The 18,340-nt window shown below is 41.8% G+C and overlaps 1 protein-coding gene across 1 annotated transcript in view; it reads right to left on the bottom strand.

Moving 5' to 3' along the window:
- The window catches only part of ARHGAP10 (Rho GTPase activating protein 10), a 138,323-nt gene extending 120,242 nt beyond the window's left edge, over nt 1-18,081 (bottom strand). Inside the window, exon 1 of the mRNA XM_084204241.1 lies at nt 17,829-18,081. Within this exon, the coding sequence (XP_084060367.1) occupies nt 17,829-17,982 (154 nt within the window). The 5' untranslated portion in view covers nt 17,983-18,081. The remainder of the gene's footprint in view (nt 1-17,828) is intronic.
- Between the last annotated feature and the right edge of the window lie 259 nt (nt 18,082-18,340).

The raw sequence follows: 18,340 nt of genomic DNA, 5'->3' as shown, positions 1-18,340 counted from the left end.
AGGTCTTTCAAATTATTCAGGAAAGGTTCACTTGCCAGAACCCAGTGGAGGCCATGGTACATAAAAAAATCCCACCCAGCTCAACTGAGGCTTGCAGTTCTGCTGACAGTTTTGCCCAATAAATCACTTCACATAAATAATCTCAGTCTAGCAGGCCTTTGTGAGTACTGTGAGGAATTTAGTGACCCACAGTGTGTAAGAAATACTGCCCTTAATGTTTACAGTCAAATGAATGAGGTTTTCTTCCTACATGATGACTGCAACAGAAATTATACTGGTATTAATTGTACCAATTATAAAAGCTTCTGTGTTAGTATGACAGAGTGCTTCAGGCTATTCTGCCCTCAACTTCGAATCCTGCAATTCAAATAACAACGCTGTCTAGCAAGGGACAGCATATCAAAGAAGGTGTAAGGACTGAATTACAAGTTTTTCTAGTTAGTGGGTGTTTCTTCATTTCCTGTCATGGGGGAACAGTACACAGATACCAGGATGCAACACACAAGCACACATACAAGTATCTGGAGTTCATGGGAACACAACATAAGCGTCACTCAAATTACCACGATTTTCCTGCAGAAATACCCATCCAAAGCAATTAAATGTTCAGGCAGTGTTTCAAGCAGAAATGTCTAACTTAGGAAGATAAGGAAAATTACCCAAGGGGAAGCATGATGGCACATCTGATTAAGCAAGTGTCCAGTATAGTGGAAAGCAAGAAAAGAAAGTACAATATCCGCTTTCCTCAGAGACCCTAAAATAAAAGTTCTACAATAATTTATACTTCAACTCCTTTATTTCTGTGTGCAGAAATTATACAGTTAGTTGTTCAAATAGAAATGACAGCTACATCTTCCAGGGGTAGAAGCAGAGCAGGCAGGGCAAGCAAAGGCTCTGCAAGGGCACAGGAGAGCTAACAGGAGGGAACTGCAGTGCCTGAGACTTTGCACCAAAAGCTCCAGCACAGGACAAAGTCTCTCACAAACAGCTTCTGGCCCTTACAGAAGTTGTGTTAACCACGGAGGTTGCACTGGCAGCAAGAGATAATATCAAACCCCAGCCCCAGTACTGCAAAGCATCAGTAGCTTTTCCTCTGGAAGCTCCAGCAGGGCCTTTCTATTTTCTACCATCACAGCTTTGCACTGGGTGTGTGCAAGACCCTGAATACAAGCTCGCACCCAGGTGGACATGGGCCCTCAGTACTGTCAAGTACTTGTTCATTTTTTATCTTCTTTAGAGGCACATTTAGAGCTGGAAGTCCAACTTGTACCAACATATGTTAGTGACCACAAGAATGCCCACCAAAGTACTGTGTAATTGTGGGGTGATGCAAGAGAAAGAAGAGATGCCCTGGGATGTCAAGAGACAGAGTCTGATGAGAAGGAAACTTTTAAAGAAAAACAGAAATAGAATCCGATTCACTCCTTTCAGAAGACCTCTCTGTTCTGTGGCCAAAACCCACAGCAAAACATTATGGCTTTTCTCCAGCCCAGTCCACTCTTTCAAAACTAGTGATTTGGTCTCAAACTTATTTAGAGTGTAGAGTTAGCAGTAACAGGCACTTAATAAAACCAAACATGAGTATCATAAGCTGGTCCTCCCTATTTCTACATTGCAGCAACTTCTACCAAAATAAAGTAAAACATACCAAAGACCAGTGTAGAATTCTCACAACAGTACTACAGTAAGTTTCGAACAGCGCTCACAGTTGCACAGATTATATAGAACTGAGGGCAGAAAATGGAGGGTGATTTCCTAATTACAGCCCAGCAAATGAAGAGATTTTTTCCCCACAAAAATTAATTTCTCTCAGTAAAAGATATATAAAATTATCATCTAATCCTTCTGTATTTAAAACTTTTATTTAAAGTGTCATCAAGACAGATGAGACAAATGGTTCACATACAATCAGCTATATACATATAAAGGGAAAGGAAAAGCACTCATGTTTTCTTTCTCATGTATGGTCGTGGGAAGGAGGAGGGGAATCTTCCCCTGATATGTCTCAATCCCACTGAAGGTTTCTGCAAATGGAAACCTCTGCATAAAGAGTCTTCTTGTATTCTTGGTCTGATGTCAACTGAAAGCACAACCATCCTCTTGACCTTATTAGTAACAGAGATTAAAAAATACTTTATAAGGCAAGTAAAATTACTAATACAAAAAGAGCTTAAAAATTGAAAACTTTGTGACTGTTGGCAATGTACAATTAAGCTGGCTTGCTGTTGCCCATTAAAAACCCCAAATCCTTCCTGATTCTCAACTTATCTTCTTTCCCATTGGTGGAAATAAAAGGCAGACTGGCTTTACATACATTCTATAATCTTCACTCCTAGTTTCCAGAGATTCACACTACTCTAAGACATTCATCCATACATAATCAATATAAATCAATGGAACCAAGTAAGATTTAGTTCATGCCTCATTTAGCAGTTTAGTGGGAGCCACCTGCTTTGTGTTAGGGCAAGACTCAAGCTAGGATTCACTTGCAAGGCTTTCAGATTTATTTTATTTTTTGTTATTAGTTACCACTGTCAACAGACAGACAGAGAAGGATCCAAAAATTCAGTCAATTACTTTTAGGGCTGGGTAGCAGCCAGCAGGAATACTCACTGCTGGGTTCAGCAGAGGTTTGCCAGATGATGAGAGACGTTAGAATCAGCAGGGAAAATTTCCTTTCTTGGCTTGTATCTGCTAAAGGCTGCAATCACCAAATTAGGACTAAGGATGGGTTCAGAAGAAAAAATTAAGAGCTAAATTTAGGACTGGTGTCAGTAGCAACCATCTGTAAGGGCAGAGAGTAAATTGGGTAGGGTCACTGAAGGAAAAGGAGAAAACAGTCAAAAGTCAAAACTGGCAGTGATCTCCAGAGGCTCTGGCTCCTTGTGAGGCAGACTGAAGCAAGGAGCAGCAGAGAGACAGCGTTGAGCCAAGGGACACTGCAGGGGCACAGGGTGGCACAGCCAGCTGCACCTCCAGCCTGAGTGAGCTGCTCAAGGTGAGGTTTGGACAAGCCAAAGCCACTGTACTGCAGCTAGTGCAGTGTGTGTCGCCTGACGGGATGTAGTTCTGGAACCAGCTGCTGGAGTTGAGTTACATTTCCAACCACCACCAGCCAAAACATTAAAAAATCTCTCAGAGCACCAAGGTAAGAACAATTCCATGTCCTTCATAGTCCAGAAAGTACCAAGAATCAAACAGGTGACTTCACCACCTCACTGGAATATTTAACATGCCTGCACAATACAACCGAGCATTTAAAATCCAACGCTCTCTTCGAATCTGCAAGAACCTACACCAAAACAGTTCTGATCACTGGCTAGGGAATTCAATGGGCAGCCCAAAACTCACAATTTACAGCACAATCCCAATGTCTGCAAGCTGTCTGACAAAACAAAATATGCCAATGCATGGGTAAAAAGGTCAGGGCCTCCTAATAACTAACTCCATCTCCAGCAAGGGCTTGATGTGCAATCCTATCTAATCACTTGGCCTCTCACTTCAGCCATATGTAAACAGAGCCACAGCCCAATCTAGTGCACAGGATGTTGAAAGGTTCCCATCTAAAATGCTTTATGCACTTAGGATTTTTAAGTGCTATATAGGTTAAGAGCTTTGTTTGTTTATTTTTGAGAATAATCTCGTATTAATGTGCTTTAATGTGTACATACTTCACCTGACAAAAAAAACACAGTGCTACAAATAGAACACAGGAAGCCATTAGCAAGACTTTAAAATGGGTTGTGGCTTGGCTGATCATAAGTAAATAAACTCACCTTTAATTCTTCTGATGACATTTTCTGTATATAAGTCCTTCTACTGGGTTTTTCTAGTGGCAACCCTAAAGAAGGAGTTTCATGCTATCAAGAATCCAAACTACACCAAGCTGTTCATTGCAGGAGTGGAGGGCAAAGCAAGGAATTTCCCTCTGACTTGAATTCCTAAGTATCTGGTATCGCTAAGAGTATGCAGAAGAATTAGTCTTTGCCAGACAGACGTGCTTGGTTTTGCTGGGACACAAAACAACAACTCTCAATTCCCTCTATTCACATTCATTACCCACTTACAGCCGTAACTATGCATCCTCTTGAAATGAAAACAAACATTAAACCAGGTCAGAGACAAACATCATTATAACTTAAGAAAACAAACATTAATGGAACTGTTTACAACACCAAGGAATTCTCAGCTCCCTATACTGCACATACCACTAAAACATTCCCATGGGCTTTGATCCAGAAGCCACGAGAAGTCCATGAAGTATCAAAAGGCAACTTGAGAAAAGTGACTGCCAGCAATCAAATTCAACATGTTTAAGCAAACAAAAAACACAAGGTGAAATGAAAACAAATTCACTCAATAATGTTCAATAAATGAATGCTATCATTCAATATTATTAAATATTATAATGTTATACAGTATTTTTTTTCTTTTTCCCCCTGGAAAAGGTTAGATAATCCATCACCTGAAAAGGCTGAGGCAAACTGCATTAGAGAGCAGTAGAATAGGGCCCTCTCTGGAAGCAAAGCAACTGAGAATAAACAAGTGTCTTAAAGCAAGTAAGAAAGAAACCCCACCACACCCCTCCCCAGAAGAGAACTGACGTGCTCTCTTCCTCTGACATTACTAAATACTGACATCAATTTTACAAAGCCACAAAAGAAATGTCTTTTTCCCCTCTAACTGTTCTGCTGTGACTAAAAATTCAACTGACATTGGCCATCCTGGTCTGAGGATATCTTTTCCAAAGCCTAGCAAGGAACTAGAGGTACATGATTCGAAGAATGGATTCAGCCATTGTTCTGTCCTACAGCTCTATCCCAAAACCTCTTAGGAGCACAAGCACGTCTCCATGGTAGCATGTGCTAAAATCCATGCCTATTACACCTTTCCTGCTCATCTCTAATACTTAAACTTGAACATTCACTGGAGTTTACTCCATAAATGTTCACCAGAAAGGCAGCTAAAGACATCAAACAAGGTGAAGAAGGCACCAATTTCTGCTGACTATGGCAGGAATCTGAAAAGTTACGCTACTCAGACCTCTCAGAGGGAGGACAGAGAAAGAAGAGACAGAATCACCAACCACTGAGTTCATGTCAACTATTTTCCAATCAAAATTCCTTCCTGGCATCCCCTAGTGCCTCTGCTCGTCACTGGGAATGCCTGTCCAACACACCCATGCAGGCACTCAGAACAAAACTCAGCAGCTGCTCCTATCTCTCTCAGCTGCTACACTAATAATAGGGTCTAGGAAGCAATGTTCCAATAAGGCTATTCAATAATGTCCTCATGATATGTGAGATCACCTCCAGACCACTATTAAATATGGAAAAATTCTATATTTAAAATAGAAACTGAAAGAAAGAATTTTCCTGAAACCCTATGAAAAACAGCATCCTTATTCAAAGGATAACACTCTTTAAAGAAAAATTTTCTTAACAAGGCTTTGCTATCAAACCTGACACATCAAAAGCATACACTCCCTTTCATCTTCTCACAAGTCTTCAAGATCCTAAAAGCAAGCAAACCATAGCTATCACTACAGGAATGGAAAGCACATGCATAAAGCTTTATTTACAAAAGGACTGAAATTGAAATAAATGTTGGTAGAATTATTTGGGAGTTATTTGACATGTTTGTGGTATCAGAAGCTTTTTTTTCAAGAGGGGCTTTGATTACTTGTTTCAGTTACATGTTGCTTACAAACACCGTTATGTTCCAATGAAAGAAACCTTTCTCTGTACCAGAGAGAAGTGATGGAGGAGGCACTATCAGATTACTTGCCTGTGTGGTCCAGTTGTTTCCCCCATCCAAAAAAAAATTGCTACTTTTTCTGCCTGACATCTTAGTTCCTAATTCCATTTTTTAAATGCATCGATGGTAATTATGCCAAGCTGATTTCCAAGAATGTGTTAAAGCCAGCTTCCTTCTAAACACTTTCATTTCAAGAACAACAAAAAAACATACAAGAGGAAAAAAATTCTCCTCAATGAAGCAAGCTTTGCAATAACTTTACCAAACTGAATTAGACTTCAGTACATCCATGAAGTGTTATAGAAAGGTTGGCATACCTGTTTTTCTTCACATCTGCATGCTTTCTATTTTACAAAGTAAATTATTAAATGCTAGAAACCTTGGAAAAGCCAAACTGCTGACTGAAATTTCCACTGGAATAATCTGCATGGCAAGGGCAGAACAGCTGCTTCCTGAGCTCATACTGCCATGCCCTCTGCACCAAGATGTCCACCATATCTCAGGACTGCAGGAGAATCTGGAACATCCTACCTTTAGATTCTGTATTAAGCTAATTTACTTGAAGAGGATAAAAACAGTTTATAACTACTGCTCAATTCAACTCATGACAGCAGAAAAAGAGCAGTCTCCCCTAATGCAGAAAGGACTCATACACAGCACTTCTTTGTGACATTTCAATATTCATGAAATGCTTAACAGATTAATAACCCTAAATTTGAAGCAATAGATTAAACAGTAATGAAAAGAAAGATACAAACTAGTGAAAGGTTTGCCCAAAGCTGCTCACAAAGTCTTTTCTCTAGACACAGCTTGGTCTTTCATTTATAACATGACAGTATTCATGTATATGAAAAGAGAAGTAACTTTGCAGACATGAACCATGACCACTAGAAAGATCCTCAAGACTGGCAGCAACCTATTTGCAGCAAAAAAAAAATAAAGAGTCCTATATACAAATTATGTTGCACCAAATTATAAAGTATTTTTGTAAATTAATAAAGAGGAATTCATACCTAAGACACATTCTAATTGCAGATATATTACAGTGGGTAATGGAGGCAGTAAGGGAAATGGAATTTCCAGGTAAGTGAAGACAAAGAATCATTTTTCTTGAGTCTCAGATACATTTTCCAAATAAAATTTGCATCTTGGATATCCCATACTACATATACAGTGTAATATTTGTATACACACACTAAAATTTTGTTTGTTGTGTGTGACTGACCTTTCTCACAGACCTTCAATCTGCTTGTTTTCAGGTCTCAGCCCTCACCAAGGTCATTTCTAGTCATCAATACCCTCAGAGATGATTGCACTACTTGGATCACTAGGTTCCAATCTCCTTCAGTTTTGCTATAGGCCACCAGCAAAGTTCATCTAAATCGAGTGCCAAGTTCCATATATGACATTCAAGGATGCAACACAAACATTTCCTTAGTTCATTACACTAACCACACAAAAACTTGAGCTGCTTGTCTGGAGCTTAGAACTATTCCTTCACAAAACATTGCAAAAAACTGCAGTGAGAGGAGAGACACAATTGGCAACAATAAATTTCCACGCTTGACTAGGTAGTTCCCGACCCCTCAGGATTGCAGCCTTCCCCCTCAGGTACAACCCTACAGAACCTCGTGGGACAAGCAGTAATGGTGTTGGAAGACACATAAATGTGTTTTGGGAAACAAAACCAAAATAATCATGGGAGAGAGGAGCAGAGGGGCATTTCTTTTCAACATTAGATTCTTCTACTTCTTTTGTTGGTTTTGGCTGGGATTGAGAAAATTTTCTTCATAGTGACTGGTATGGGGCTGAGTTTTGGATTTGTGCTGAACACAGTGACAGTAATAGGGATGTTTTTGTCATTGCTGAGCAGGGCTTACACAAAGCCAAAGTCTTTTCTAGTTTTTGCATAGCCAGGCTGCTGAGGAGACTGGGTGAGTGGGAGGCTAGGACAAGACCCAGCTGGGACAGGGGACCCTAACTGACTGAAGGAATATTACACAGAATATGCTGAGTTGGAATGGACCCACAAAGATCACTGAGTCCAACTCCTGGCCCTGCTCAGCACCATCCTCAAGAGTCACACCATGTGCCTGAGAATATCGTCCAAATGCTTCTTGAGCTCTGTCAGAGTTGGTGCTGTGACCACTTTCCTAGGGAGCCCATTCCAGTGCCCAACCATCCTCTGGGGAAAGAATTTTTTCCTGATATCCACGTAAAGCCTACCCTGACACAATTTCAGGCCACTCCCTCACTGGGCACCACACAGAAGAGCTCAGTGTCTGCCCTTCCTCTTCCCCTCATGAGGAAGTCGTAACTGCAGTGAGGTCTCTCCTCAGTCTCCTCCAGGCTGAACAAACCAAGTGACTTCAGCCACTTCTCATCGGGCTTCCCCTCAAAACCCTTCACCACCTTTCTTGCCCTCCTTTGGATGCTCTCTAATAGCCTAATACCTTGGTTATACTGTGTCACCCCAAACTGCCCCAGCACTCGAGGTGAGGCTGTCCCAGTGCAGAGCAGAGCAGGACAATCCCCTCCCTTGCCCAGCTGGCGATGCTGTGCCTGATGCTCTCCAGGACAGGGTTGGCCCTCCTGGCTGCCAGGGCACTGCTGACTCACATTCAACTTTCCATGGACCAGGACCCCCAGGTCCCTTTGCACAGTGCTGCTCTCCAGCCTCTCATTCCCCAGTCTGTCCATACACCCAGAGTTGACCCATCCCAGGTGCAGAATCTGGCACTTGCCCTGGCTGCACTTCACCTGGCTGGGGATTGCCCAGCCCTCTATTTTGTCAAGGTCTCTCTGAAGAGCCTCCCTGCCTTCAGGGAGTCAAGAGCTCCTCCCAGTTTTGTGTGATCTGCAAACTTGTTTAGTATCCCTTCCAGTCCTGCTTCCAAGTTTTAATGGAGAGGTTGAAAAGCGCAGGGCTTAAGATGGAGCCCTACAGAACCCCACTAGTGACAGGTCTCCAGTGCACACCCTTCACTACAGCCCTCTGTGCCCAAGCTGTGAGCCAGCAGCTCACCCACCACTGCACGGTCTGTTTGTACAGCCTGTGCAGAAGGACCCCATGAGAGACACCAGCCGAGCTTTGCTGAAATCCAAAACGTTTACATCAGCTGCCTTCCCTTGATCAACCAGCGGCAGTAGCTTGTTATAAAAGGAAATCAGGTTCGATAAGCAGCAATTTCTATACCTACGGTGCCATGCTCCATATATTAAGAAGGGAGAAGAAGAAGGAAGTGGGGGAATGTTTGGAGTAACAGAATTTGTCTTTCCAAGTAACCCTTAGAGATAATTGGGCCCTGCTGTCCTGGAATTGACTGAACACCTGCCTGCCTGCCCATGGGAAGTGCATAATTCCTTGTTTTACTTTATTGATGTTCATGGCTTTTGCTTTCCCTATTGAACTCTCTCGATCTCACCCCAGGAGTTTTCTAGCTTTCACCCTTCTAATTTTCTCCCCAATCCTACCAGCTGGGAGAATGAGCAAGTGGCTGTGTGATTCTCAGTTGTTAGCTGGGATTAAGCCATGACACTGCTAAAAATTATAAAACCAGATAAATAATAAAGGCAATAACTCTAGGTAGTTTGATTTCTTTTAGCAAAGATGCTGAATCCCCTAGAACAAGGGAACAGCTACAATAGGCACAACAGAAATTTGAAACTGCATTTTGAAATGACTGAAAGCATAAAATGAAGCACAATAAAAGAACAGTAATATTACCACAGAACAAGTGTTTGAGAGCAGACTGGACAAAGTCAGCTTTGTTCCCGAAAAGCTTGCAGGCTGAGGAGTTGAACAGGCAAAAAGCTTTGGAGAAACAGTCCTTTGGCTCGTGACTAAATTTGTCAGTCAGTCCAGGCCTCTACAACCTGGGATTCTGAGAGGAAAAAGGCATGAACAAGCTACACTGCTTTGCTCTCAGAGCACTGATATGTTCCAAAGGCTGACACTATGAAGCAGTCACAGCCTGTTAATCCACATAATCTGCAAGCTCAGCCCCACAACAGATTTCTAAGAACTGGGACCCACTGTCAAAATGATATTTTGACAAGTTTGTGTCAGGTCCTCCGTGACCTGGCAGCATGTTCCCTCCACCTGTTTGCAAGACAGCAGGATTGCTTTTGAAGAAGCACATTGTAAGCAATTACACTTCTATGCAAAACTGCTACAAGTTTCCATATACTTTTTTTTGTTCCAACACACATACATTCAAATATTACTAATATTTTTCAAAGCAAGCAACTCTAATGACTGACAAAATCACAGATTAAACCAAAACATTTACATCACCTGGCTTCCCTTAATGAGCTAGGTGCAAACAAAAATACAATGTTCTCTCTCTGCTTGGGAAAACATCTCAATTTTTGAGATTTGATACAATAAGGCTTAAATACTTAATGCATGAAAAACTTCATATTCCTCAACATTAATGAATTCATTATTTCCAAGCCCCCATGCCTGATGGAGGAAATGGACACATTCAAAGCTACAAACCATTCACCAGCAACAAGGTGGCTGAGAACCTATTCCTGGACACCACACACAGTACAATGTCCTTCAAGGCCCAGCTCTGCTACAAAGCCCTGCTCAGTTTCATCCTGGATACTCAATTTTCCCTGCCAAATTAAACAAAGCATTGTTTTTCCTCTTCAAGGACATGTAGTCCCAACCAGCCAGGTGCACATACAAAAGCTGACAAGAACCCAGAGAAGCTGTAACAACGAGATCTACTGAGAGACAAAGCCCCTCTCTGACCTACCTATTGAGCCAATGACCTCCACCTGCCCAGTCCTCTCATTTAAAGAGGCAACAACAGGGGGTTTATTCAAAGGTCTGGGCTGTAGTAAAACCACAATCTGTTTAATAACACTGTGCTTTTTCCATCCCTGTAGATTATTTTTCCCTTCACACTGCTCCTTTCCCACAAAGGACAAGCCTAGCATGAATGATTTACAGGAACTTCTGATTTGGCCTTGGCCTGTGATGGCCACATAGCTTCTGAGGGCCTGGATGTTTTCTCTCTATTTTTATCCTGAAAGATGAGCAAACATACAGGATGGAAAAGAACAACAAAGGGAGGAAACAAAAACAGAGCAGAAGGAGTAAAAGACAAAGAACATGGTATCTGCAAGAAGCTCCATCCATAGTTACAATCAGGTATGGAAAAACAACATGACATTGAGGTTGTCCGTCAAAATTTGCCAAAATTTTCTGTTTAGGAAAAGAATTGGAGAATAGTGTAAACCAGGCCACACACTTCACTTTCCAGTATCTTATTTCCCAGTGAGATAACAAGACACATGTTTTGGACAGCAGGCACACATGCATCCCAGCTGTATAATATGGGGCTTCATAAATTACTGCCCTCTCTCCATCAGTCACACCCAGAGGAAAACAACCTCCACAGGAGCTGCTGGGATGGAGCACAAGTGCCTGCTTCAACTCATTGCAAAACTGATGGCTGAGTTTAAATTTGGCAAGGAAGATGGGTTTGAATTAGCAACGAGGCAGATTTTAGATGCTGATTAAGATTGACAACTACAGTGGGTGGCAGCAACCACCAGCAAAGAAATGTTACATTCCCTGAACAGTAGTTTCTTAAATTATTCTGCCAATATGTGCCCAAGTTTATCTGATCATATATTTTAGACTCATTAGATACTCCAGAAAGCATTCAATTGCTCCAATTGCTCCAAGTGTCTTAATTAGCCAACCCAGAAACCTGAAGACTTTTAAAAGATAACCAAAACACTGAGCATATTGTAATATCTAAAGGACAACTGGCATAGAACAGTAAATATGGTACTGCAACTCAGAAAAGTGGCATTAGACACAATAGGAAGCCCCACCAGACATGAGCAAACAATAAAAATTATCTCAAGAAGCCACAACCCACACTATCAAAACATTAAGCATATTGCCAAGATTCACATGCTGTGAACTCTCTCTCTAAAACAGCCAAGCCCCTGGTTTTTAGGTTAATGTGCTAAGTGTTGCAGTAGTGACTGAGGTTGGCATTGTAAAATGAAAGCACTACAGTCAATGCAAACCTTAGACATTAATTACGTAATGTTACAAAACAGCTGGGAAGGAGGAGACAAGCACTGGGATGCAGCTCTTCAGTGCCAGTCCAAACATGTTTCCACGTGCTCCCTGTCTAAAGCACCGGCAGAGCACCCAGCCTGTTTGCTACTTCCCAAAAAAACCCCAAAAATCACCATAGCACTCTCCTTCCTGCCCCCTGGGAAAAACATCTGGGCCAGGCAGAAAGAGATGTTCTGCCTCAATAAAACTGACCAAGTTACTTCAGACTGGACTTGAGAAGTGTTATCAGTGTTGTAAGGTCAGCTTGCTAAAATTTGCAACATTTTTGCAATATAGAGCTGGAAGGCAAAGGATAATTTTAGGGAGAGCATACACCTACAGCCTTAGCAGTGGGCCTATTTTTCTTAATTTCAAGCAGGTGTTGGCACTTTACAGACTCTAGGGAAAATCCACTCTTTTTTACAACTCCTTAAGATAGACTGAGATTCCATAGAATTCTAAAATTACCTTTCTAAAAGTCTTGTCATTAAAAAAAAAAAAAAATCAAGGATAAAACCTTCTCAACATGATCTACCAGACAACATCTCTAAAAATTATAAACTTATTTCTGTTTTGCCCAAAGACTAACAATTACACCTATCAGTGATGCTCTCTTTAATGAACACTCACACATTTTATCTAAAGCTGAAAAATTATACTTTTTCCCTAAATTATTAAAAGACAAAATCACTTAGTTTAATGACAGGTTTTCTCATCTCTCAGAACTAAGAAAACCATATAAATTTATGAATTTTCATTTTTTTTGATATCACAGATGTTCAGTAGCACAACGCTCTGCTTTCAATACAGAAAAAAAAAAAGAACAGTGGAACATCTACAGGACAAAGACAGTAATGGAGCTAGTTAGTAATTCAAGCTGAAGAGATGAGATTCAAGCTGACAAACTGGCATCCTCCACAGAATGAGCCTGACACTTTTTATAGCTACTGACACAGTAACGAATGCTCTACTTGGGGTGGAGCTAAACAAAATGTTCTTTAGAGTACTTTCTTAAATATAAGCATTTCCCTGGTCCTTGTACAGAAACAACTTTATCTACAAGCAGAAAAGAAAAAATAAAATAAAGTGCTGTCATAGTTAATTAGGCCTCAGCTGTGGCAATTATCTTGAAGGGAAGGGAAAAGCAACATTTTATTACGTTATTATCAGCAGCTCTTTCTTAAGGGAAATCTCAATTAGAGGGGCCCCAAAGTACCTGCTTGCCTTAGTTTTCTAATGAGCTCAATAATGGAAACACTTCCAATGGAAAGTTGGAAATTTTTAAAGGTACATACAGCTCAGTAGCCTTTGCAATACTGCTCTTAAAGTAATTTTTATCTAACGTGGCCCTAGCAAAGTATATTTCAAATTTAAATCTCAGAGCATTCACATACAACATGGATTTGCTCATTTACCACACCTAAAGCATGCCTTGCAATTGAAATAAAGCCCAGGTGTGAGTTACTAATTGAAAAATAAAACAGCTTTCTAAAATGATAAATGTAAATTTGTTAATTCAGAGGTCTCACTGAATTCAAGGCAAAATATTCAAATATAGAGCCCTAACTGACTTCAACTGACTTAGGAAATTTTGCACACAAGTTCCACTAAGACCTTCTTGCAGTATTTCCCCCTTCCCCATTAAGTAAGAATGGCATTAAGTTTTTACTCAACCTTTGGATTCTACCTAAATCTTTAGTGAATGCCCATTTCTTGTCTAGAAGTTATTAATAAGCCCTATATTAGTGGCTTTGTCTTACTTCTCTCACATGTACTAGAATGTCAGTAGAACATTTTTGTTGCAAGAAAAACTCCTAAGACTTCGAAAGCTGGCACGATTTACACATGGTTTCATAACTGCAGATTATATTAAGGAAAGCTTTAAAAAAATAGACAATTAGTGCTTAAGAAAAAAATGCACCACAGCTCAAGTGGTCTGAGAGGTTTTTATGTGGTGTTATTATGTGGATTACCACAGCTTTTATATTTACATAATAATATATACACCAAGTCAGGCCAAAATCTAACTAGACCAGTGTCTGGAAGGTCAACCACCACCACACACCAAGAGAACAGGCCAAGAAAAAGCATAAGGGTTTGGACAACTCAGATACCAAACTGGGGCTTGGGACTGGATTAGGTTCTTCAGTCATCTTTGTTAAAACAAATACTCACCAGTAATTCTATATATTCTGACAAACTCTTTCTACACATAAAATAAATTTGGTTGCCATTTTGTATGCTGTCTGGAAGAGTGCAAGAAATAGCTCTTCCATGAAAAACACAAAATGAAAATGTCAATAAGAAACAGTCACTGAGTATACTGGGCTGCACTGGATAGCCAGGATGCCCATTGCACCAAGTACATCCATCTTCTGTCTTCACCAGCTCACTGCAGTTGACTCAAAGAGAATTCTGCTCCAATTTGAGCCTAAATCCAAGAATGGGGAGGCTCTGCTTTCAGGCACATGGAACACCTGTGAGCATGCACTCAAGAGTATCCTTTGCAAAGGCCCTGTGAGAGAGCCAAAACCTGCACACATCCTGACTCTTCCTACTCCACTTGGCATCTCACTAGCAGTGACAGTTCCTGCTGCAGGTATACAAAAGAAAAAAAAAAACCTTCAAAAAATATCTTCAAAAGCTCCCCAAAAATCCTCAAAATCTCACACTCATGTGAAGAGACATAGAGTTGGATCAGCACAGGGAGAAGAATTCAGACTAAATATATAGTATTTATCCAGTGTTTTATTCTTTAGCTTCCAACAAATCGCACTGCAGATTTTTAGGAGCTCAGAACTAGACCTCTTACATTCCTTTCATGATTCAGAATAAGGATTCTCTTATCAGGCATCTTTAAATTCACTTTCACTGAAGCACAACTTCCTCCATCCAGAAGTTATTTATAAACTCTATTGATCCTAACTTGTTTAACTGAATTTGAATCCCTCAAGAAATATTACATTTCTATTTTAAAAAGCATAAGTGTATACCACTTGTATTTACTGATTACTAATGGTACGGAAAAATGGGTTTTGTACTCCTTTTAAACACATTTAACTGTCATAAGAAAAGGAAGAAGCACTTATTGTTTATTCATCCTTCCAATATTTAGCTTCAACGAGACAAGTTGGTGAGTCAAAACCTTACACAGGAAACAGACAGCTTTGAGTCATGCTTGTTTATCTTTCTATCACATTTTTAAAACTACTGAAACTTTAAAATGTAAAGATACATTTAAAGTATGATTGACTCTGGAAATTCAACAATTTAAAAATGCAAAATATTTTTTGTTCTCTTTTTAAAGTAGTATAGTACTAACAAAAATCGATTCTTCTGAGTTTTAGGTGAAAAATACAATCTCATACAACTGAGGAGACAAAAGGAAAGGAGCCAATGAGAGGATCCACATTGTGTTACTGTTGTGCCCTGCAAGGCACTGATAGTTCCTATGAATTAGAGGGAGTGGTAGCAGTATCTGCTATCACCTGTCAAGATGTAACCCAGTGCAGGCAGCATCAAAGTCACTTACTAGGCTGTCTGTCAGGCAGGAAGAGGGATCTATTCAATTGCATCAGTTATTCACACCTAAAGAATCCCCAAAACGTTTCCTGCCAGCTTTACAAGTGAAATAAGGAAATTGCTAAGGGAGGGAAATGCTGACAGTGTCTACTGCAGTCTCACTAATTACACATCTTCCCCAAATTCAAGAGCAATAGTGCACCGACTATGTTTTATACTTTACACACCACTCAGAGGAGCTTATCACACTCACATATCAATTACACCAGGTGCAAATCTCATATTTTACCTCATTCTAGAAACAGGGAAATATTTTAGCTATTATCAAGATACTATTTTTTGTTCAAAAGACTGAAACAATGTTCTAAAAATTGTCAGCAACTGATGTTTAAGAGGCAATCATCTAAGCTCACTACACCCCATTTTATTATCACATTCTCAAAATCGCAGTGAATCTCTTTGTGCAGAAAATGCAGTTTGGACACAAATGAATAGACCATTGTGTCTAGACCACTTCTCAAGCTGGGTTTTTGGAACAAATACTAATCCCATTTGGTTTCCTGACAGCAAACGAATCAGGTTCCTCAAAGAATTTAGATAACGTTTTCGTCTGAAAACACAAGGAGGGCCAATACCCTAACCACTGGAGTTTTAGTGGGTTTTAACCACGGGGCTTCTTGTGCTTCCTCTACTTCAATTTGTCTTTAAATGTCTGTTGAATAGTGGCACCAGCAACAGCAGAAGGCAACTCAGCTTCAAATCTGTCACTCAGGGCACTCTAAAGAGGAGAGACAACTGCAGAAACCTGAAATGTAGGAAGAAGGGTCCAACCTGTTTGTACTTTTCAAACAAGTATGCCAAACATGTTTGTTAGAATAAGACACAGCAACTAAACTCAAGAATAAACCTTCTGACTGTCATCTCAGAAAGGCAGTGCTTAGACCTGAACAGGCAGGATCTCAGACAGCCTCTCAAATATTCCTCATGGGCTAGCCCAAAGTATTTCATGGTGGCTCTGGCCAGCACACTTGGCTTCCACCACACACAAGAAGGCACTCTGAGCACTGCACACAAAGCCAATTTACCAGCACAGGTTCTGGTATGCTGTGGACAGGATGCTCATTTGAGTTGGGGCTTTCCTCACCACAGCCAGCTCCATGCTTTCAAATTAAGTTATGTATACATTACTGTACATGAGCAACTGAGAGCTTGGGGTAGTTGCCAAAATAATGTCTAGATGCTTGAGGAAGATAAATTGGATTATTTCCCTCTACAAGAACTTATCCAATTTTGGAGACTCTTTTTTACTTTATGCTCCAAGTTAAGCTGATTTATACTGACACTTCAAGTCACAAATTTTGAATAATCCTTCAAGATCACAATGTGCAATAACTGATGTTAACTGGCCAAAGAATAAGTTACAGAGAAGTGACTGTATTTGATATGGCATTTTCTACCAGAGACAAAACCAGAAAACAGTGTTTCTTATTTACAGAATGAATTAATACTGGTTTTAAAAATTTCACCATATCCAGGCAGCTACACTGATAAAACCACTACCCAAAACCCTATCAGTTTAATGGAAACATCCTGACAGCATGGTTTCCTGGATTCAAAAGTTTACCATACCATAGGCGCTGTGCACTTCCGAGAACAAAGTGCCAGAGCATTGTATTAGTGGTTTATTTGAAATACTGATATAGCAAATCATCCTACTAAATATTTAGGTGACTACACAACTGTGTCTTATATTAAATGGAAAAAATACATTAGCACAAAAAAATAACAACAAAAACACTAAAAACATGCATGAGCATGGTTATTCAAGGAAAAAAAACATTACCACATGAAACACATTATAGCTAACTATTTTTATACGCTATGTATATACCCAACAATTAAACGGGAAATTAACAAAACACGATCACATTTTAAGAGGCCAAAGGCATAGAACTGGTAACCAGCTCTGTCAGCACAAAACTAAGTCTGATAATTCCTGAATACACTTCTTTTGACAGAGGTATTTTCCAGCAGCCTCTCCACAGGCGGCAGTGCCCAGGCACGACATGGTTATGGTCAGGTACGCGATTCGCGGCCGCTCAGCTCGCAGAGCGCCAGCAACACCTGGGACCGAGTCCTCCCGGCGGATTTCACGCGGCAGCCGGGGCTGCTCCGGGCTCGGCACCGCCGAACACAGAAGCCAGGCCCGGCCCAGGAACCGGGCAGATGCAACAGGAGTCACCCGGCGCTGCCACCGCCTCTATCCCTTATTCCCCTCCGCGGAGAAGGGCTGGAGAGGACCTCCGTCTCCAAGCGGCCGATGGGGAGCCCAAGGGAGAGGCTGGAGAACGCCAGTGCAAAGCTCTGTGCCACAAAGGCGAGCGCCGCCGGCTCGAAGGCGAAAGCTCCCGGCGCCGGGCAGCCGCCCCCGCAGCTCCCCCCGCGCCCCGCCACTCACTCTTGGTCGCGGCTATCAGGTTCTTCCCATCCTTCAGCAACTCCTTGATAAACTTATTGGTTTTCTCCAGCTCGGCCTCGTGGGCTCTCACCCGCTCCCTGAACCAGGGGCTGTCCAGATAACAGTCGCTGAACTCCAGGGGCTGCAGCCCCATGACTGCCACTGCCACTGCCGCCGCGCCGGGGCTCGGCTCCCGCGAACCGCAGCACCGCCGCCCTCCGCGGCCACGGCCACAAAGACGGCACAGCAGCTCCCCCCGCGCAGCGCTGGGCGCGGGCACAGACAGCCGAGCTTAGCGGAGCCGCCCTCCCGGCAGCCCCGCCGGGCCACGCCCGAACGGGGCGGGCAGAGCCCGCGGCCCGCCCCTTCCGAGCTCCCCGAGGCCGCAGCGGTGCCGGGCGGGGCGCTGGGCCGCGCCGGTGAGCCCGGTCCCTGGGCATGGCGGCGCCGCTGAGGTGCTGCGGGCGTCCCCGAGCGGAGAACGGGGGCAGGTACCGCCACCAGAGAGAGCC

Source organism: Fringilla coelebs (genome assembly GCF_963513975.1).
Source record: "Fringilla coelebs genome assembly, chromosome: 4".
NCBI classification, from domain to species: Eukaryota; Metazoa; Chordata; class Aves; order Passeriformes; family Fringillidae; genus Fringilla; species Fringilla coelebs.
Note: the sequence above shows the minus strand (reverse complement) of the source record. Positions and strands in the feature narration are given on the sequence as shown.